Below are 22,518 nucleotides of genomic sequence, written 5' to 3'. Positions count from 1 at the left end.
ACCAAGTAGATGGGATAATCTTGTCCTCAACAGAAAGCCCGGACAGATCTGATATGATAATCGTATACACGGGAACAAATACATCTGTATACTGATGTTTCCTTATTCATGCGCCTGCGTTTTTAACTGCATCCTGTTGTGCCTACGGTTACCTTCAGCGAAGGGTGTCTCTTTGCTTGTCACCTTGTCACGTCAGCGTGAAATTAACACACCTATACACATTGCCACGAGCAACAAGGAAGTAGTTTCGATACTCACGCATACAAGAAACCCCACATTCATGTTGATGCAGCGTGTTACATTCAAACGTTTTAACAGACAGACGCAAGACACCGGCCTCATACCCCCCCCTCCCCCCCCACCCTTAATTTTTTCAAACTTCTTTTCAAACTATTTGCTGCTATTGTCGACGGCTTGAATGCTGTGTTAAACCTGGAGAGAGAGAGAGAGAGAGAGAGAGAGAGAGAGAGAGGGGTGCAGAGAGAGAGAGAGAGAGAGAGAGAGAGAGAGAGAGAGAGAGAGAGAGAGAGAGAGAGAGAGAGAGAGAGAGAGAGAGAGAGAGAGAGAGAGAGAGAGTTCTTCACAAATCCCACCGTTAGCGCAATACAAGCGAATCAAATATTTTTGAGAAACCATTTGTCAGATGATTTTAACGGGTAAGATGTCACTGTAGTCACACCCTCGACCGGCTGATGTCAACGCATTTAAAAGTGTTGACGCGCTACACCACTACGCGTACCGAGCATTTGTAACTGGTTGTGGCATCGCGCATGTGTCACCTCAGTGATGGTTTAAATCAACAGTGTTTTATTCACACACAAAAAGCATGGCTACAAACACATAACAAGCAGAAACAAACATACGATGGTGATCATGGAGAGCCACCTAAGACTGTCAAATGACGCCACTTTACCCTACTTTTCAACAGGAGTCGATGGAAGTCCGTGGGCGGGGATGTAGCTCAGTCGGTAGCGCGCTGGATTTGTATCCAGTTGGCCGCTGTCAGCGTGAGTTCGTCTCCACGTTCGGCGAGAGATTTATTTCTCAGAGTCAACTTTGTGTGCAGACTCTCCTCGGTGTCCGAACACCCCCGTGTGTACACGCAAGCACAAGACCAAGTGCGCACGAAAAAGATCCTGTAATCCATGTCAGAGTTCGGTGGGTTATAGAAACACGAAAATACTCAGCATGCTTCCTCCGAAAACGGCGTATGGCTGCCTAAAATGGCGGGGTAAAAAAACGGTCATACACGTAAAATTCCACTCGTGCAAAAAACACGAGTGTACGTGGGAGTTTCAGCCCACGAACGCTGAAGAAGAAGAAGAAGATGGAAGTCCAATTGGGTCAAGGTGACCCAGTGTGTGTCAGTTCATATACTTCTGACGATACTTATGTTAAGGCCAGAGTTCCCTGATGTGCAGAACATTTACGTCTGTATTTCGTTGGCTTGCCCCTTTTAGCATTGTTGATGTTGGTCACAGGGATGTCAGATGGTCAGGTGACACATCAGTACTGTGACGCTGATACTGTGAAACACTGACACAGTGGCACACATGAACTGATAACCTGGCTCAGAGACACCATCACAGAAATATCGTGCCAGATAGAGAAGGTGACATAACGACATGCTAGATCCTACAAGTGAATGGAAGTACACCTAACAAAAAGGATTTAGATTTCTCGAACCAACCTTCCCTATGTATAATGCCTTTCTAGAAGCAGGAAGCTGTCAATACACCCTAACTTCAGTGAGAGAAAATCGGTGATTCGTTGGAGGCATTCTGCTTTTCGTACCTAGGAAAGATTTGTAACTAACTTCGAAATGTTAGTGGTCGACAGTGCAAAAATGCAAGAGAGTACTTGTGGAACAAACGCAAGAGTGTGACTGTGGAACAAACGCAAGAGTGTGACTGTGGAACAAACGCAAGAGTGTGACTGTGGAACAAACGCAAACGAGTGCTTGTGGAACAAACGCAAAAGAGTGCTTGCGGAACAAACGCAAGAGGGTGAAAAGCAGCGTTGCAGAGAAAACTATACCGACATGTAGCCTCAACAATGGCTTGTTCATATGGGAGCAGCGCTTTTAGTATCAGCAGCTTTCAACGCAACTCGCAGTGGGTACGAAACTCCACGCGACACATTCTTGGTATTTCCAGCGGTGTAACTCGTCAACACTCTTCTTTCAAGTTTTCGTATCCCAGTGTTTGTGACACGCACACAGTGTGTTCTATTTTTATATGCCAGTCTAGTCATCAATGTGTAACCACCGCTCAGGTGATGTGAGCTTTGTGTTTCGCTGCAGGACACGGTGCACATTCGCAGACATGAACTGATGTATAAGAAATGCATCTGGTGACGGGGACGGTTTGGACCTGTGACTTTATGGAATATCATTCGATGTACTTAATTTGTGTCCGCCTCTATTGTGAATCATACGGTTAAGAACGGAGCAGCCAGTCGTTTCGTTTCTTATAGCCGCCAACACACTAAAACAGATATTGACTTCTGTGCACTCGGGCTGTTAACATCGGATTGGCTATTTCTGTCAGGGACTGTCAAAGTAGCTAGCTGTTGTATACCAGGAACAACCAAAGTCCACTTGACACTCAAACATGTTTTCTGCAGAGGACGACCTTCAGTGCGGATTGTGTTTGAACACTTACAAAAGTCCGAAGTTTCTGCCGTGTCATCACACATTCTGTGAGAGCTGTGTAGAAGACATGGTAAAAAACACGGGTAACAGACCTCTCAAGTGTCCGAAATGTCGTCAGCCGTTTCAGCTTCCATCTGGTGGTGTGTCCAAACTTCAGACCAACTTTTACCTGACACCGCTGTTGAACCCTGAACGCTGCACGCTGCACAGGACTGAGAACTTGAGGTTCTACTGCACAGACTGTAAAATGGTCATATGTATCAACTGTAGGATGACTGATCACTTCATGCATAATGCTCGGGACCTGGGAAAGGCTATGAACGAGGTGAAGGAGAAACTGAATGACCGTAAGGGAAGGTTTAGTGAGATCGAGACCACGTTGAGCGAACAGATGATGCAAGTCAAAGAGAACATCATATCTGTTGGACAATCCCGTGAAGCTCTCAAGCATCATGTTGAAAGGCGCTTGGAGCAGCTGTCCACCCTGGCAAGAAAATGCGCTGATGAGGTTGTGAGAGAGCTGGAGATATGTTTTGATCATTCGCAAGCGCATCTGATGCAAGATGAGAGTTATGTGCAGGAGAGAATGACCACAGTGCGAGCACTGCAACAGGAAGTGACACAAGGGATAGAGGGCACGAGTTGCCACTCTCTTTTAACTCTTTCAGAGGACATGCACACTGGGCGAGGCAGCCAGCAGCAACTAGATCAGTTGACCTCTGCCCTCCCTGTTCACACTGAGCGTTCTGTGCTACGATATGACGACAACTGTCTGCAGCGTGACGTCATCAGAAAGTACCTGGGTCACGTTGGTCCCTTTCAGCCAATCCCGTTACAGCATCCAGGAACAGTCAGAGAAGTGTTCCGTTGTTGTCAGGATACACTTCTGTACGTGCACGCTGTCTGTGTGGAGAGTTGTTATAATGATGTGTGTGTGGCGTACGGTGCCAGTGGGACTGGAGGCGGTGGATGGGTGGTGACGCACTGGCAGGGTGGTGAGCTCAGTTCTAAGTCATCAGAGACCATCAGGGGACGGGTGTGTCTTGCCGGTCTGACCAGGGGCTGGGTGCGTGTGGAGGGGAAGGAGTTCCCGCCAAAAGACTGTATCACCACAAATTTTTATCCTGCTGATACAGAAAGCGCCCAGAGAAAGTACGACGTGTACAACAAGGGCGACGCCAGGTTTGTGCTCCGTGTTCACGAGTCAGGTCTGTGTGACTTGAGGTCTGTCACGATCACAGATTTCATCACAATAACTGACGTCAAAGTGTGCGAGGTGAGCGCCAAGACCCCCATAGCAATGGACGTCAGCAAGGACGGTCAGCTGGTGGCTGTCTTGGAGGAGGGACAAGATCACGTGATGCTCTATCGTAATGGCAACACTGAACCCTACGCAATCTATCGGGGTCATGGAGAGGTCTTTCGACCCCTCGATGTGTGCTTCTATATGATTGGTGGCGAGGAACGGCTGGTGATCGCTGATTGGCGGAACGACGTGCTGTGTGTGGTAGAGCTGGGAGAGAGCTGCAAGCTGATTGGTCACGTGGGCGGGGAGTGTCCAGAGCTGGTCAAACCTATGGCGTTGTGCGCTGACAATAGAGGATGTCTGTGGATTGGCTGTCAGGGCGGTCGTGTCTTTAAACTGGAATACACAGCTTTTCCCCCCATTGATACAAGGGATAACAGTGAAGTGGTTCATTCAGAGCCCAAACGGCGAAAGACGTGTGCTGATACACATGCTTTTTGATTTCCTGTGGGTAGAAAAGTAAAGTCGGACGAAACGTTTTGGATTGTGAATGTCTCAACAACTGTCAACATTAGACCGATGTGCATGACACCAGTGCTCATTTCGGCCATTTTTACTGGTTTAGTTGCTTGCCTTGAACTCGAAACTGAATCAAAATTGTATGTACGGATTTGCATAGACATGCGACTATGGGCACGCTTGAATCAAGCAGTGATGGAAAGTGCCTGATGACAAAAAAATGGCAGCTTTCAATCATAGTGTTGTGGATATGCATAATGGTTAATACTGTATGGTATGTTCTTTCGGCAGGCTAAGCAAGGCACATAGACAAAGATGAAGAACCCCATCACTTGTGAAACAAGAGAACAAAAGATGGCAGGTTATCAGAGAACAGACGCCTGCAGAGGCTTTAACACATGCGCGCGCACACACGCACACGCACACACACCTTAACAGTCAGATATTTTATACTTACTGATTGAGTGTGATTAACTGTTAGAAATCGGGACGCTTACTTTTGTCAATATACAGACAAAGAAAAGATTGTGGATACAGGATATGTACAGGTTTGCTTTCTATCACATGTTTGATGTGTCGAATTGAGTCTGCGTTCCGCTGTGAGCTGAATATTTTTCGTCCCTGTAATTACCGTTGTAGATGTTGTATTGCTGGTGTTAAGTTGATTTGATGAGTTGACAATTCCAGACGTAGTAGAACCTGTAAATGCTGCTCGGATTGCTTAAATTTCTCTGAAAAGCTGCGCGCTTGTTTACTAGTTTCATACGGAGTGTAAGTCTATTGTGTGTCAGGCGAAACAAGCTTGAAGAGAAATGAGAGCATGCAAAGCTTCAAAAACAAGTAGCACAGCGCCATTTGGTTGTGTTGGATATGTTTTATTGATGCCTGTCCTAGTATTTTTTGTGCTTCGGAAATATATTGTGTGATGGTAACAAACCTTGCTTATGTAGCTGAATTCCTTCTGCATTCAAAAGTCGTTGTCTTTCATGATAGCATGATTTGTAACCAGTGGTTTTTTTAAGTAAGCAAAGAAGGAGATTTAACTCTTTGATCAAATGATGTGAATTGTTATGTTGCCTTCCTTTGATCATGACGTTGGATACATGTTTTGGGACTTTACTGCACCTCGACGTTAACCTATGTGCTTTAGGACAGTTTACATGTCGACTATTGAGATTGGAAATTAAGTCGAAAGGTGACTTCTTGGATTAACGCCCGTTGGAGAAGATCTAAGAACATGAAACGATCGTCTTGCAGAAAGAACATCACAGCTAGATGTTCATTTCAGGACATATAAACTTCGTTGGACTTTCGCCTGATGGGACTCTTGTGGTGAACTGATCAGAGAACTGTCCATTCTGAGGACATGTATAGACTTCATCTGACTTTTGCCTGATGGGACTCTTGTGGTGTGCGCTTGTGAAACGTTGAGTGTGTTTGTTTCTATTTTGGAGGTTTTGGGCTGTTTTGTTCACAAGGTTTTAACAAATTATATTTCTAATAGTTAGTTATTTCTCGTTTTTTTTTGTTGTTGCTGTCATTCTCAAAACATGATAGCCCTTTCACCCACACAATACACACTCTTATGAGCGAAGAAAGTAGATCCACTGCGTTTTGATAGTGGATAGTTTAAAATAGGTTGCATCCGAAAAGACATTTACCATTTTGTTATGGGTTGAGGCAAAGGTGCAAAGCTTGAAACCGAGAAAGATAACTATGGTTACAGTTAATGGTGAGCTCCCTTTCTTCTGAACATGTGCACAGGGGAGCTCTTTATTCACTGTGACGCCATTTTCACTTTCCTCAACGGATCAGTGCTTGCCGCAGCTTCAAGCGGCAAACACTCTTCAATAGCACATAAAAACTACATAAGGGTTATTCCAGAACACACTGATTTTAATTGACTGCACTGTGTATTAATTAGGCACACGGCGGTTTATTTTGTTGCCTTCCAATAGACACAGCTTTAAGTTTAATTCTTTATCATTTCGCCTGCTGCAACTGTTTAAATTAAATACTTTATGAGGCATGCTTATGTGCTTTTGTTATTTCTGTTGTTATAATTGTGTGTGTGTCTTTGCGTGCATGCGCGCCTTTGTGTGTGCGTGTGTGTGTGTGTATGTCTGTGTGTGTGTGTGTGTGTGTGTGTGTGTGTGTGTGTGTGTGTGTGTGTGTATGTGTGTGTGTGATTGTGGTGCGTGTGTGTGTGTGTGTGTGTGTGGTGTGTGTGTGTGTGTGTGTGTGTGTGTGTTAAAAGAACTAACTATGCGCCCGATCGTAGACATAATACTTCTTCTTCAATTTTGGTAAGGGCTTTTAAAGATACTATCCTTCACGGTGAAACCATCACGTACGCGGTCACAGATATGTTGTGGCTTTTGCAGGGGACAAGAGCATCCTTCATTTAATACCAACAATCAAGATCCTGGCTGTCTCCTTTGCAGAATGGGAGTGTTGTGATGACACTGGTGTCAATTACGAAAGTCATTGATAAGAAGGAAGCCAGGCATTTGTTGCTTTGTGTCCAAGTGGATGGGTAGTCTTTTCTGATCTACCGGCACAGTTCTCTGAACACTATGCGTGTAAGGAAGGAATCTTTTAACTAATATTTTTTTTATTCATGCGCCTCTATTTCGAAAATGAAGGCTGTTGTGCGGAAGAATATCTTTATTGAAGGGGTTGTTTTAGCTTATCACTTAGTGCTTCAGCGCGAAAAACACACACCAAGAAACACACACTACACGTTGCCATGAGCAACAACTACATTCATGTCCATACCACGTTTTACACACGCGGCCGTGCAGACAAAAAGACGTTACCAACTTTTTCCTCAACCATGTCCCCCTTCTAACCTTTCAGCGCTTTTGTCGACGGCTTTTGAATAGTGCATGCAACCCGGAAAGTTGTTCACTAGGCGTCATAACAACCCTATGCTATTGCGTTTGAGTGCAGATCTTTGTAGGCCGTTTATTGTAAAAAAAACCACAGTTATATGACGGGAAAGGCCATTCATTTCTCTACAATATTCAACAGACAGATTGATTTCCTATAAAATCGAAAAACAATCAGAAAAGCTAAAGCGCATCAAGTTTGTGCATGTCTTTGATCAAATTTGTATCCAAAACAGCCAGTTCTATTCCCCTATTTTGTCTAATAATGACGGTATGACTTGCTGAACGGTGTAGGTTGTAAGCTTACATAGGCGTTCATCATGCTATATCGCGTGCGTGAGTGCTTACTTGACATGCGTGCGTGTGCGCGTGTGTGTATGAGATAGTTTCTCAGAAATGTCACCGTCTGTGCAATACAGGAGGATCGATTGGTTATTTTAAGAAACAACTAGTCACACGAGATTGGCCAATAGGAGTGTCACCGACACTGTATTGACCCAGTGCGATCTGCTCAGGCTGACGTATCAAATCGTTGACGCGTTACGTCGATATGCGTGGCGAGCATTTGTCACCTAACATCACCCAAATGAAGTCAGTATGATCAGGGGCGGATCAGTTGCTTTGTAAGGGGGGGGGGTGCACTTTGAATCGAAAGTGAATGTGATGGGCGCGAAGCGCCCGAATTCGCTAGGGGGGTCCGGGGGCATGCCCCCCCGGACATTTTTTTTGGCCCAAAGAAGCAAAATGGTGCCATCTGGTGCCATTTGAACTTAGAAATGGTCATAGAATCAGCTTAAAAAAGAAGATCACTGAAGACTTGATTTTTTTTTTCGAGGGGGGGGGGGGGGGGGGGCACGTCCGCCCCTGATGATCATGGAGACCCGAAGTGAGGTCGGAACGCAAACCTTTCGAAGGTCACTACGATAACCTACATTTACATCAAGAGTCAGTATAAGCCAAACTGTGTCATGGTTACTCAATTACTTGGAATGCATACAACATGACTCTTTTACTTGGCTTTCCCAAGACAGCATTGTCCATGTTGGTCACAGTGATTTCATTTGGATATGGTTAGATGGCACATTGGATCACATGTACTGATAAGTCAGCTAAGAGACACATGTATGTAAATAGCGTGCCGGAAAGACAGGGTGACATGACGACATGCTGGATCCTACAAAACTATAAATTGAAGTGTTCCACTTTTGAACACACTTTGTTTATCCCGTTATGAACACAGTGTGACAGAGTACATAGTTCTACTAGCAAACGTAGCACACATTTGAACACTAGTGTTTATCATGTGTGCTACTTTAGCTAGCTACACTGTTCAGAATTGGTAACAGAAAGTGTGTTCAAAAGTGGAACAATTTAGAGGGAAGTACAAATGAATGGAAAGACACTTTACAATCGATGTAGGGACACGTACAAAACCGTTTTTGAACAGGTAGCTGCCTTTACGCTATACTTTAAAGTAAGACTGATTGTGTTTCAGCATCTTCTAATGCAACTCAGAGTATCTGGTTACGAAACTGCGTAACAAATTCTCGGTATGTACAGCAACGTAACTCGCCAAGACTCTGTTCAGTCTTCGTATCGCGGTACGGTGTTTGTGACTACCTCACAAAACATTATAATATTGTCCTGTGAAACCACCGCACACATTATGCTGTCTTTGTATGTGTTGCTTGCATGGGATAGGACGGTCATACACGGTACAAATTCGGAGACAGTCATGAATGCTTGAATGCTATGTGAACGCGTTTGGTGACGGAGACGCTACGGACCTATTTTCTACTGAATCACAAAGAAGTCTTTACCTCAGTTTGTTGCATTTCGACACAGGCGGTCTTTTGTAGTAGTTTTCTTCATACTGAACAGAAAATGGCGGCTGCGTGCGAAGCAGACAACCTAGAATGCGGAGTGTGTTTAAAAACGTTCATAAGTCCCAAGTTTCTTCCCTGCCATCATACGTACTGTGCAAGCTGTGTGGAAGGCATTGTGAAGAACACAGGTGCCAGACCCCTTCAGTGCCCGTCGTGTCGGCAGCAATTTCAGTTACCGCCTGGTGGTGTGTCTCAGCTTCAGACCAACTTTTACCTGGCACCGCTGTTGAACCCTGAACGCTGCACACTGCACAGGACTGAGACCTTGAGGTTCTACTGTACTGATTGCAAGACCCCGATATGCATCAACTGTAGGATGACGGATCACTTCAAGCATGATGCTCAGGACCTGGGCAAGGCTGTGAACGACGCAAAGGAGGAACTGAATGACAGTCAGAAACGACTTGACGAGAGTCAGAAAGCTTTGACTGAACAAGGAGAACAGGTCCAGAACCAGCTTGAATTTCTCGAAGACAGGCAGAAGGCATTACAAAGACAAGTGCAAGGGCGAGCGAGTAAGCTAAACATAATGGTGGCGAAGTGCACCAAGGAGCTGTTGAAGGAGCTCCAGTCAGCTGTCAAGAATCTCCAGCAACCACTTGTAGCAGAACAGCAGGGCGTACAGAACAAGATGGCCACTGTTCAGAGCCTGCAGCAGGAGGTGACTCAAGCCCTGAAGAGCAATGTCAGTCACTCTCTTCTTACTCTGTCCTCAGACATGCGCACTGGGCGCGGCAGTCAGCAGAGACTACTTCAGTTAACTTCCGACCTCCCTGTCCACACTGACCGGTCTGTTTTGGAATATGACGACAACTCTCTGCAGCGTGACGTCATCAAACAGTATCTGGGTCACTTGCACCTCTTTCAGCCAATCCCGTTACAGCAGTCAGTGACGATAAGAGAAATGTACCGTTGTTGTCAGGACACACAGCTGTACGTGCACGCTGTCTGTGTGAAGAGTTGTTACAATAATGTGTATGTGGCGTACGGTGCCAGTGGTACAGCAGGCGAGGGATGGGTGGCGAAGCACTTTGAGAATGGTGAGCTCATGTATGAGTCATCAGAGAACATCAGGGGACGCGTGTGTCTTGCCGGTCTGAACGAGGACTGGGTGCGTGTGGAGGGCAAGGAGTTCCCGGCAAAAGACTGGATCATAAAAGATTTCTTTACTGTGGAGGAAAAAAGAGCCAATACAAAGTACGACGTGTACAACAAGGGCGACGCCAGGTTTGTGCTCCGTGTTCACGAGTCAGGTCTGTGTGACTTGAGGTCTGTCACGATCACAGGTTTCGCCACAACAACTGACGTCAAAGTGTGCGAGGTGAGTGCCAAGACCCCCATAGCAATGGACGTCAGCAAGGACGGTCGGCTGCTGGCTGTCTTGGAGGAGGGACAAGATCACGTGATGCTCTATCGTCATGGCAACACTGAACCGCACGCCATCTACCGAGGTCATGGAGAATCCTTCCGACCCTTCGATGTGTGCTTCTATGTGATTGGTGCCAAGGAACTGCTGGTGATCGCTGATTGGCTGAACGACGTGCTGCACGTGGTGGAGGTGGGAGAGAGCTGCAAGCTTCGTCGCGATATAACCTTCGTGGTTGAAAACGACGTTAAACACCAAATAAAGAAAGAAAGAAAAGAAAGCTGCAAGCTGATTGGTCACGTGGGCGGGGAGTGTCCAGAGCTGGTCAAACCAACGGCGTTGTGCGCTGACAATAGAGGATGTCTGTGGATCGGCTGTCAGGGCGGTCATGTCTTCAAACTGAAAGACATCGATTTATCCTCGGAAGAAGAGGAATCCGATTCGTTAGACGAAACTGATGACAGTGATACAACCACATCCGATTCTTCTGACGAAAGGGATGACAATGAAGTGGTTCATTCTGAGCCCAAACGGCGAAAGACGTGTGTTTGAGGCACGGTAATGCAGGAACACGGACATACAATACTTCTTCTTCTTCTTCTTTTGCGTTCGTAGGCTGAAACTCCCTCGTACACTCGTGATTTTGCACGAGTGGATTTTAACGTGTATGCCCGTTTTTACCCCGCCATTTAGGCAGCTATACGCCGCTTTAGGAGGAAGCATGCTGGGTATTTTCGTGTTTCTATAACCCACCGAACTCTGACATGGATTACAGGATCTTTTCTGTGCGCACTTGGTCTTGTGCTTGTGTGTACACACGAAAAGGAATAAGGCACTAGCAGGTCTGTACATAAGTTGACCTGGGAGATCGGAAAATTCTCCACCTTAACCCACCAGGCGCGGCTGGGATTCGATCCCACGACCTTCCGCTTTGGAGGCCGGCGTCTGACCACCAAGTCATTGCGCCCGTCTCATGAAATACAATTCAATCAATCAATATGAGGCTTATATCGCGCGTATTCCGTGGGTACAGTTCTAAGCGCAGGGATTTTTTTTATTTTACTTTATTTTATTTTTTATGCAATTTATATCGCGCACATTTTCAAGGCGCAGGGATTTATTTATGCCGTGTGAGATGGAATTTGTTTTACACAATACATCACGCATTCACATCGGCCAGCAGATCGCAGCCATTTCGGCGTATATCCTACTTTTCACGGCCTATTATTCCAAGTCACACGGGTATTTTGGTGGACATTTTTATCTATGCCTATACAATTTTGCCAGGAAAGACCCTTTTGTCAATCGTGGGATCTTTAACGTGCACACCATTCACAATGGTTAACTGAGTTCCTGTGTGTGGAAAAGTAAAGTCAGAAGTAACGATTTTGGATTGTGAATGACTGAGCAAATGTCAACAATAGACCGTGTACATGAGACATGCGCTCGTTACTGCCATTTTTTTTTTTACTGTTTTGGCTTCATGGTTCAACTTGGAAATAAATCAAATGTGTATATAAGGTGGTGCATAGACATGCAACTATGAGAATGCTTGAAATACGAATCAATCAATTACGGATTTGACAAAAACCGGCAGCGCACTATCGTAGTTATGTGGATATGCGTAATGATATCTGTTTATCTTTTTTTCGGCAGCCTAGGCAAGTTACATGAACAAATATGTAGAACACCGTCACTTGTGAAGCAAGAGAGCAAACGATGTGAGATGATGAGAGAACAGACGCCTACAGTGGCTTTAGCCGTTAGTTATCACACACATACACACACAGACACACACACACACACACACACACACACACACACACACACACACACACACACACCATACCACACCACATCACACACACACACACCACATCACAAACACACACCACACCACACCACATCACATCACACACACCACATCACATCACACACACCACATCACACACAAACACACACACACACACCACACCACATCACATCACACAAACACCACATCACATCACACACAAACACACACACACGCACGCACGCTCGCACGCAAGCACGCACACACACACACCAAACACACACACACACACACACACACACACACACACTAACACACCCATCCACACACACCCACCCACTCACATACACACACACACCCCTACACCTCTTCGCCGTTAGATATTTTACACTTAGGGATTGAGTGTGATTATCTGTTTAAAATCGGGACGGTTACTGTTGTCTAAATCAGATAATGTATAGGTCTGCTTTCTATACACAATTTGATATGAATGTATTGACTATTTTTTCCTCACTGAAATTACTGTTGTATTGTTGGCGTTTAGTTGATTTGATGAGTTGACAATTCCAGACGTAGTAGAATCTGTAAATGCTGCTTGGATTGCTGGAGTTTCTCTGAAAAGGTGTGTGCTTGTTGTTTGTTTCAGAATTTTAGTCTATTAGTTTGTCAAGAGAAATGAGAGCATGCAAAGCTTCAAAAACAAGTATCACAGCACCCTTTGGTTGTGTTGTTTCTTTTTTTTTCTTTTTTTCTTCTGGATTTGTTTATGCTTGTCCTAGTATTTTTTTGCTTTGGATATATATTATATAAACATATATTGTGAGATTGCAACAGACCCTCTGCGTTAGCCTGTGTGTTTTTAGAATAGTTTGCATGTCGACTATTGACATTTGAAATTAAGTGGAAAGGTGACTTCTTCGCATTAACGCCCATTGGAGACGATCTAAGAACACGAAACGATTGTCTTGCAGAAAGAACATGACAGCTCATTTTACATTTCAGGCCATATAAACTTCTCTGGACATTCGCCAGATGGGACTCTTGTGGTGAACGTATCAGAGAAATGTCCGTTCATAGGACTTTATAGACTTCATCTGACTTTTGATACTTTTGTGGTGAACTTATCACAGAACTGTTAATTCACAGAGGACACTTGTACACATTTCATGTGAGACTCTTGTGGTGAACTTATGATAGAATTATACGTTCACATGACATAAAAATGTCATCGAACTTTTGCCAGATGGGACTTTTGTGGTGAACTTAACACAGAACTGTTCATTCATAGGACACGTGTACAAACTTCATCGGACTTATGCCACATGGAACTCTTTTGGAGTATAAGTTGAGTTCACAACGGCGTCATCATTTCATACAAACTGTGTTTGTGTCCTGAAATTCTCTGTACCGTTTTGTTTATGTATGTTGGATCTGTATGTGCACATGAGTGCGATTGTTTGTTTTGCTTGACGATGAGGGAACGCAGATCATACACACACGTACAAACACACAGAAACTGACCCCCTCTCCCTTCCCCCACCCTCTCTCTCTCTCTCTCTCTCTCTCTCTCTCTCTCTCTCTCTCTCTCTCTCTCTCTCTCTCTCTCTCTCTCTCTCTCTCTCCTGCAATGAAACATAACAGTCGTTGTTGAATAACTGGTTCGAGTACTTCAAATTATTTGCAGTCTCTCGCTTTTTAAAAAAGTAAAAAGAACCATGGTGTTCAGGACTAAGAAATACACGAAACATAATACTACATGATTATGTCAAACATGGTATCATTATATACTTTGAAACAAAGTAATAGAACAATTTTCAATGTGAAGATTTGTATCCATTCCCTCATTTTGGTTGTGAATAAATAGAACACTCGCTCTTGGCTTGAAAGGCATAAGGACACAAATCAGTACACGCTATCAAGACCAAGTCTAGCATAAACTGTCCGGTGTAACACGAAATTTTTACTCCACGAAAAATTTACTCCTGAGTAAACATTTCGTACGAAATTCTTACTCCGAGTACACCTTTCGTACGAGTAAAGAACTCCCCAAGGCACGAAAAAATTACTCCATCCACGAAATTTTTACTCCCCATTTGTTTTACTTCCAGTAAAATTCTCGAACGCAAAAATGGGATGCGGGCGAAGGGATAATGCCAATAAGTGATCTCGCGCAAACGAATGTCGCGCTACCCTCCCTCCACCCCTTCCATCACCAAGACTAACCGAGGGGACAAGGGAGTAAAAATTTCGTACACCTGGCATGGCAAGTTAAATTGCTTGTGTTGGGGTGAAGTAATTTATTCGTTATTTATTCGTCAGGGGAGTAACATTTTTGTACGAAATGTTTCCTCGGAACTCACCTGTCTTGGGGAGTAATTTTCTCGTGTAATGGGGGAGTGCTTTTTTCGTAAAGGCAGTAACTTTTTCGTTCGAAATGTTTACTCCGGAGTAAAAATCTCGTGAGAGTAATTTTCTCGTGTTACACCGGACCTAACTTTGTCGGTTTTTTGATGGGTTGTTGAAAAATAGTGACGCTTGAAGCCGAGGAAGGCAACCATTGCTGCAGTTAATGGTGGGATCCCTTTTTTTTCGAACGTGTGCGCCTCGGAGCTCTTTTTTCCACTGTGACGCCACTTTCACTTGCCTTATCTGACCATCAGTGCTGGCCGCGGTTTCAAGTGGCAACAATTTACCAACAGCCCATAAGAACTTTAACCGAGTCATTGTCTAACTTCGCCTTTTGGGCACAGGAAGGGTGCATGATTGCATGCAAGTTGGGTGAGAGTTTACAACAATAAAAATAACTGAGCAGCCCAAATGATCAGGCTTTAGTGATTTTTGGCACAATCAAACTATCAATAATGTAACGGATGGTGGTTATTTTAATACTTTCAAAGCACTGATGAAAAATAGGCTACAAGACCAATTTGTCCAAACCTGGCATTCAGAAATAAATAACAATGAGTTTTATTATAATTATAGAATGTATAAAGAGAATTTTGAGTTTGAAAAGTACTTGTCCATCCTGCCGGTTAATTTAGCAAACGCTTTTTTAAAATTTAGAACACTGAATCATAAATTGCCTATACAAAAAGGTAGGACTCTTGGTATTCCCAGACAAGACAGAATCTGTCACAAATGTTCATCAGGTGACCTTGGGGACGAGTTCCATTATATTTTTGTATGTCCTTTCTTTACCAATTATAGAAAACAGTTGTTACGGTGCTATTATTATGCCCGCCCCAATTCAGTTAAATTCAGAGAGCTTTTTTCCACTACAAAAAAGAGTTTATTGCTAAACTCGCAAAGTTCATGACACTTGTCATGGACTGTTTGAGAAGCGAGCAAAATTTAATTCTCTTTTAGCTTTATACTCCGTTATCTGTTTTGTGTTGTTTGTAATAGTATTTTTGTCCTTATGTTAACCCACCCATCACCCCCCCCTCTCCCTTCCCCCCATTTCCCATAGTAAAGAAATGTATGTAATCACTTTGCACTTGTAATGTTTTATTATTTTTTGTATTATTATTATCATTATTATTATTATTATTATTATTATTTATTATTATTATTGTTGAATTGTTTCTTGTATTGTTTTTGCTCTCCCTCACCCCTCAACTCCCTTTTCTGTACATAGTCTGATTTCTTTTTGTTTTAGTTCCTTTTATTTGGTGTTGAATGAAATGTGTTTTTATTGTGTTTTTTAATTTTCCATGTACCCTCACGGGGTTTTATTGGAATAAATAAAACTTGAAACTTGAAACTTGGTAAAGGTGTATGCTTCATTCATAATCAGTGTACATGTGATTTTGTTTTAATATTATTCCAGAACATACCAATTTGAATTGAGGCACACTGCGGTTCCTCTTTTATTTTCGTCTTCAAATACACACAGATTTCAGTTTATTTGTTTATCATTTAGCCTGCTACAACATGTTACAAAGGGTACTATGAAACATGCTTATATGTCAGTAGTGATGTTCATAAAAAAAAAGAAAAAGCGGATACCGTGTTAGTGTTGACGTTCTGTTGTTGTTGTGGTTGTTGAACACTATAAAGACGTATAATAGCTGTTATCACTCCATTTTTCTCCCTTTTTCATTTCCATTTTTACGACATTGAGAACATGCATGTGTGTGTGTGTGTGTGTGTGTGTGTGTGTGTGTGTGTGTGTGTGTGTGTGTGTGCGCGCGGGTGCGTGCGTGTTTACGTGCGTGCGTCCGTGCGTGCGTCCGTGGGTGCGTGTGTGTGTGTGTGTGTAAGCGTACATGCGTGCGTGCGTGCGTGTGTGTCTCCGTCCACGACGTACACTTTTTCAATTGGTCATTCCAACAAATGTTGAACGGATAAAACTTTCACGGCAGGAAAGGGAGGTTTTGGTTAAGAATTGTTTTTTTCAAATGACATGCAGGCCCCTTTTTCCATTCTGCTTCATTCAGTCATTAAACTAACCTATGACCACGAAACCGTACAAGGGAAGTGAAAAGAATATGCCCGAATGATTACCTTATACCTTGACTTTGATTAAAAAATGTTATCGAATTATTTTTTTCTAATAAGGCCACACAAAAAGAATAGTCTGTTTACGGTATCCCGACCGACCCTATTTTTTCGCGCGACCCTAGACTTTTTTTGGGCATTTGGGGAAAAATAAAGTCTTTGTTTTTTGGCAAAATAAATTAAAAATATGTTTTTTGGGGAGAAAAAAAATCCCGACCTACCGACCCTATTTTTTGGCCTATATTACTGCAAACAGCCTGTTTTTTGTGTGGCCTAACATGCTTTGCATTCTTTAAATGGATTAAAAGACATTGTTGAAACCAAAGAAATAGAAATAAGTTTGTCTTTGCAGCCATCACCCTCTTTGTAGGACTAGAGAAGACCATTTCTGAAATGTTCATTCCTTCTTGTGTTAGCGATAATGTTCTCCATCCAAGATTTGTTCGTGCTTTTAAAAACATGTTTTACCCGTGACAAGAACATCCTTTCTCTTAATAAAATGCGAAACAAATCAGGAGCCACTGCAGAGTGGTAATTTTTCGTTGAATCAATTTTATATCTGAAATCTATATCAAACTTCTAAATTAGTTCAGCAGAAAAATGCCCAATCTGAAGAGATTGCAGCCACGCTGTTGAATATTGGTACATGTATCTAAGTGAAAGGATGATCTGATATTCCATTTTAAATCTTGGACATACACAAGGCAAGGAACATGATGGTGCCGCTTTAAGAGCGGTGTCTTTAACATGCATACACACTTGTTGGCCAGTGCAGTAAGGCTTGGTGACGTGAACCTCCGTATACATCGAAAGTCTTGTTTATATCAAGTCATATAACTTCTATGCGGTGGTCAGTGTGTATAACGAACAACGTTTGACATGACAAAGATACGTTACTTATCATTGACACTGTCTGGCGAGAATTCCTGGAGTTGCGTTCATTCAGAGCATGTTCTCTTGAGCATCTCTCTGCGTTAATCGAAACATCTGGCACATTCTTAGACCCACTGAACCTTTCTGGTACTGCTTTCTTGCACTTATTATTATCTATTTATCGAAATTGTGTCAAGGGAAAGGCACAGCGAACCGTGTAGCGATCTGATTCAGTGTTGATACAGATATTGGTATGTTGGTATGAGTATTGAGAGTATCAACGAACCAGATAAACAATTACAATGTAGCGTTCAAACATTTCTGCCGATCAAGCTTGCCAAAGAAGCGGATGGTCGGACTGTCACGGGACAATGAACACGTTTGTGTCAGTTTCACGTCAAAAGCAGTTTGCACTGAACGCACAATCATGTTAATATGTGGTCATAGTAATTTCCAGGACAACCAGAAAAATTCCATGTCTAAGCTTTGTAGCTGACAAACCGTTTTTTGGTATTTGGTCCCCGGTTAAGCCTGTCCTTAACTGGGAGAAGTCGACTTCGCGAATCTGGCGTCACGAAGCTAAAGCACTAAGTTTTCGATAAAAAAGACTTTGCGAAGTCTTCGCGAATTCGACTTCGGGCTCCATTGAGGACCACCTTTATAGCAAGTGACATGTCATTGTCAGCATTTAGCAGGACGTCACCACAACAGACATGGGTTCATATCAAGACTGTAGTTGTCAGCTTCTCAGTGTCAAGGCTAGATCACCTGCGGCTAAGCTCTGCTTGGATCCCAATTGGAAACTTTAAATACGGTGCACGAAGGTCTACAATAAACTGTGCACTGTTGTCCCTTCTTTTAAAACAGAACTAGGCCTACACTCTGGATAACACTTTCCCCAGATTGCCTCGTCGGGTAGCGGCGAAGGACATGCGCATGCGCCACTTGTTGAGTTTTTCTTCACTGTCCCGATCTAGTTCCTTCCAGCGCCGCACCACCGCCGCGGAGTCTCTCAGCGTATGAATGTATTTAATGTGCACGGAACACTCTTTCTCAGCAGTCTCCAGCTTAGCTTCCGCTTTGCGCTTCTCATTTCCGAACTTGACCGAGTAGGGCCGAGCTTTGCCGGCACTAGCCAGACTCTTGGCACTGACAGGAAACAAGGCGCGGGGAGGGCACGGGGGCCGGTGCTGCGCGCTCGTCCTGGCGGATTTGGGCGTGACGGGCGTAGCGGCGTGAGGGGGTCGGGGTGCATGGGGAGGGTGGGGCTTGGCCTTGTCCTTGGCAGAGTCCTGCAACTCGAGCTGAACGACGGAGAGTTTGGGATGAGCGCTGGGGGTGGGACCTCTCCTCATCGCAGGGCGAGGGTTGGGAGACTGCGACCGTAACGCAGGTCTGCGGGGCACGCCCAGGGTGGACTCTGCGGGTCGGTCTGCAGCCGGGGTGGGGGTGGACGTGGACCGACCCTGAGGCCGGGTAGCAGGAGCGGTCTTGGCTCTGGACCTGATGGCGTCCTCCTCAGACCTCCTCAGCCTTGACGGCGACTCCATCCTCTGCTGGGTGTTGATCTCCACGACGCTTCGCGGAGGACCCATCCCCAGGCGTGAGGGACCTCCTCGCTCCAAGCTGCGCTCCCCAGCGGAGGCTGTGCGCGTCAGGGGCCTCCGTCTGTCCTCGCCCGGCACGTCCAAGTCGTCCTGGCGGCCCAACGACATCTGCACGCGGAAGAGTCGCGCGCGCCGGTCACGTGACTTGGCCATGACTTCGCCCACCGTCATGCGTTTGGTCTCCTTGCCCAGCAGGGACTTCTGTATGGCCACCAGGTTGTTGGTCTGGAGACACACAGAGAGGGTTTAGAGGATGCATATCTATCCAGTAAGGACATCTTTGACCAGATCATGAAGGAGTGCGTGGGAACAAAGTTGTTGTCATAATAAATTCGTATTCGTCTTCTGGACATTATTATTGTCAAAGCAAAAAACCGTGTTAGCGTTTTCTCGTGTTGTCTTACGTCGTCATCGAATCATTCCGGACAACAACTTATTTTAATGAAGATTTTGTGAAGAATGACATGACACACTGCTTACTATACTGTGAATGACTTTGGCTTACAAGGTTATATTACGTCCGTATCTGTTGCCTTCGTAATTTTTATAGTTTTATCTTGCAGACCTCTTTTCTTTGAGGAAGAACACGTCGATGAAAACAATCTTTACGATGTTGGTGGCCCAGGTAAAAAAACTACACCGACATCGAATTTTCGTTCTTAGTCTCCATATTGTATATTTAGCTTACTTTCCGTCGTCAGGTCTAGAGAGATCCTCTGTTATTGATGGAAACCTCTGTTATATGGCGGAAAATAACCCTCTATCTGTTAAATTCTGTTCCTGTGGTACATTACAGACATGTTACTGCTTGTACCCAACCAACCTTGAGCTCAGAAGACAGTGTTGGCGACTTGTTCATGTGGTACATAACAGACATGTTACTGTCAGTACACAACCAACCTTGAGCTCAGAAGACAGTGTTGGTGACTTGTTCATGTGGTACATAACAGACATGTTACTGTCAGTACACAACCAACCTTGAGCTCAGAAGACAGTGTTGGTGACTTGTTCATGTGGTACATAACAGACATGTTACTGTCAGTACACAACCAACCTTGAGCTCAGAAGACAGTGTTGGTGACTTGTTCATGTGGTACACAACAGACATGTTACTGTCAGTACCCAACCAACCTTGAGCTCAGAAGACAGTGTTGGTGACTTGAAGGTGGTGGTCATCTTGACCAGCGCCATCTTGTCCTTGCTGTCCATGATGGGGTGGTCGTTGTCGTCCTTGTCCTGGCTGCCGTTGATGGACACCACGCCTGGCTTGCCGGACACCGGCTTCATCACGAACTCTCCCGTCTTGTCCATCACCTTCACCTTGATCTGAACACACACAGGTGGCTGATTAATCGATACCGCGCAGGGAATATTTTGCAATGGCTTGATGATACACTCTGCTGCTGTTTCTATTATCTGTAACTATCGGTTAGGCCTGCTTTTTTACATTTAGTCAAGTTTTGACTAAATGTTTTAACGTAGAGGGGGGAATCGAGACGAGGGTCGTGGTGTATGTGTGTGTGTGTGTGTCTGTCTGTGTGTGTAGGTAGAGCGATTCAGACTTAACTACTGGACCGATCTTTATGAAATTTGACATGAGAGTTTCTGATAATAAAATCCCCATTATGTTTTTTTCATTTTTTTGATAAATGTCTTTGATGACGTCATATCCGGCTTTTCGTGAAAGTTGAGGCGGCACTGTCACGCCCTCATTTTTCAACCAAATTGGTTGAAATTTTTGTCAAGTAATGTTCGACGAAGCCCGGACTTCGGTATTGCTTTTCAGCTTGGTGGCTTAAAAATTACTTCATGACTTTGGTCATTAAAAAACTGAAAATTGTAAAAAAAAAAAAAAATTTATACAACGATCCAAATTTACATTCATCTTATTCTCCATCATTTGCTGATTCCAAAAACATATAGATATGATATGTTTGGATTAAAAACACGCTCAGAAAGTTAAAACGAAGAGAGGTACAGAAAAGCGTGCTATCCTTCTCAGCGCAAGTACTACCCCGCTCTTCTTGTCAATTTCACTGCCTTTGTCGTGAGCGGTGGACTGACGATGCTACGAGTACATATACGGTCTTGCTGCGTTGCATTGCGTTCAGTTTCATTCTGTGAGTTCGACACCTACTTGACTTTTTTTTTTTTCGCATTGTCCTAAAAAGGACAGACGGTGCTAGCCAGCGGTGAGGGCTGAAAGCGAGAAGTGACAAGCACAAGACACTTCGCCAACACACTAGACACGTCACACAACCGTTTGGCAGGCACCTACTTGACTAAATGTTGTATTTTCGCCTTACGCGACTTGTTTTTGGGTGAAATCGACTTCGCGATGTCTACTGCACGAAGCTTTCGCACTGAATGTTCGTGAAAAAGACTTCGCTATTTCACATGTCAACACTCATGCCTCTTTGCTTTTATCGACAAGGGCTAGAAATTTGAGTATCATGGGTAAAATTATTGTAATAAAAACGTTCTTGATCTCCCAATTTGTTTATTTTATGCAGGCATTTGTGATCCCTGATAAAGTATTAGCAGAAGTTAATAGACTGTTGTTTAGATGTTTGTGGAAAAAGAAAGAAAATAATAAAAAGGCATTTGAAAAGGTTAAAAGGATAATATTGTGTAGTGATGTCGAAAATGGTGGTTTAAATATGATTGATTTGAAACACATGCAGGCATCATTTTTATTACAATGGGCTGTCAGACTGACATCCCGCAAAGTCACGGATAAGTGGAAATGTGTTCCAAAGTCAGTGTTTTCAATGTACGGCTCAAATTGTGAATGTTTTTATTCAAATGTTAATTTTCGGAGACTAAAGGGGAGTGAACTTGTCAAATCCAAATTTTGGAAAATTGTTTTGAAAACCTGGCTTGATAACAACGTAGGCTTATGTATTGATAATAATTTATTTAATCCGCTTTTATGGAATAACCAATGTTTTGCTTATGCCGGAAATGTACTGTATTTTGAAGATTGGGCGAGAAAGGGTCTTAATAGCGTACATGATGTTTTATACAGAAACGAATTTGTTTCCTATCAGTTCATTTGTGATGTTTTAGGAAAATCCCCACGGAGAATTTTGGAATATAACATGGTTCGTGCTGTTGTTCTGAATGTAATGCACAAGACGATGCACGGAAAGAAAGAAATTGATTTGATGGATATCCCCTTATAT

The 22,518-nt window shown here is 43.8% G+C and overlaps 3 protein-coding genes across 3 annotated transcripts in view; 1 reads left to right on the top strand and 2 right to left on the bottom strand.

The window, feature by feature from the left end:
* The window catches only part of LOC138952660 (galactose mutarotase-like), a 380,407-nt gene that overhangs the window by 322,666 nt on the left and 35,223 nt on the right, over positions 1 to 22,518 (bottom strand). The gene's annotated exons all lie outside the window — the stretch shown is intronic.
* Positions 2,260 to 6,449, top strand: LOC138951765 (uncharacterized). The gene has a single exon (XM_070323317.1). It carries the CDS (start codon positions 2,613 to 2,615, stop codon positions 4,398 to 4,400), a length of 1,788 nt encoding a protein of 595 aa, XP_070179418.1. The 5' UTR covers positions 2,260 to 2,612; the 3' UTR covers positions 4,401 to 6,449.
* The window catches only part of LOC138952661 (serine/arginine repetitive matrix protein 1-like), a 10,578-nt gene continuing 4,539 nt past the window's right edge, over positions 16,480 to 22,518 (bottom strand). Inside the window, exons 5-6 of the mRNA XM_070324362.1 lie at positions 20,465 to 20,659; positions 16,480 to 19,558 (exon numbers count right to left, since the gene is read on the bottom strand). Coding sequence (XP_070180463.1) covers positions 18,602 to 19,558; positions 20,465 to 20,659 — 1,152 coding nt within the window. The 3' untranslated portion in view covers positions 16,480 to 18,601. The remainder of the gene's footprint in view (positions 19,559 to 20,464; positions 20,660 to 22,518) is intronic.

This window comes from Littorina saxatilis, linkage group LG17, assembly GCF_037325665.1.
Source record: "Littorina saxatilis isolate snail1 linkage group LG17, US_GU_Lsax_2.0, whole genome shotgun sequence".
NCBI lineage: Eukaryota > Metazoa > Mollusca > Gastropoda > Littorinimorpha > Littorinidae > Littorina > Littorina saxatilis.
This window is presented reverse-complemented; position numbering and strand designations above follow the sequence as displayed.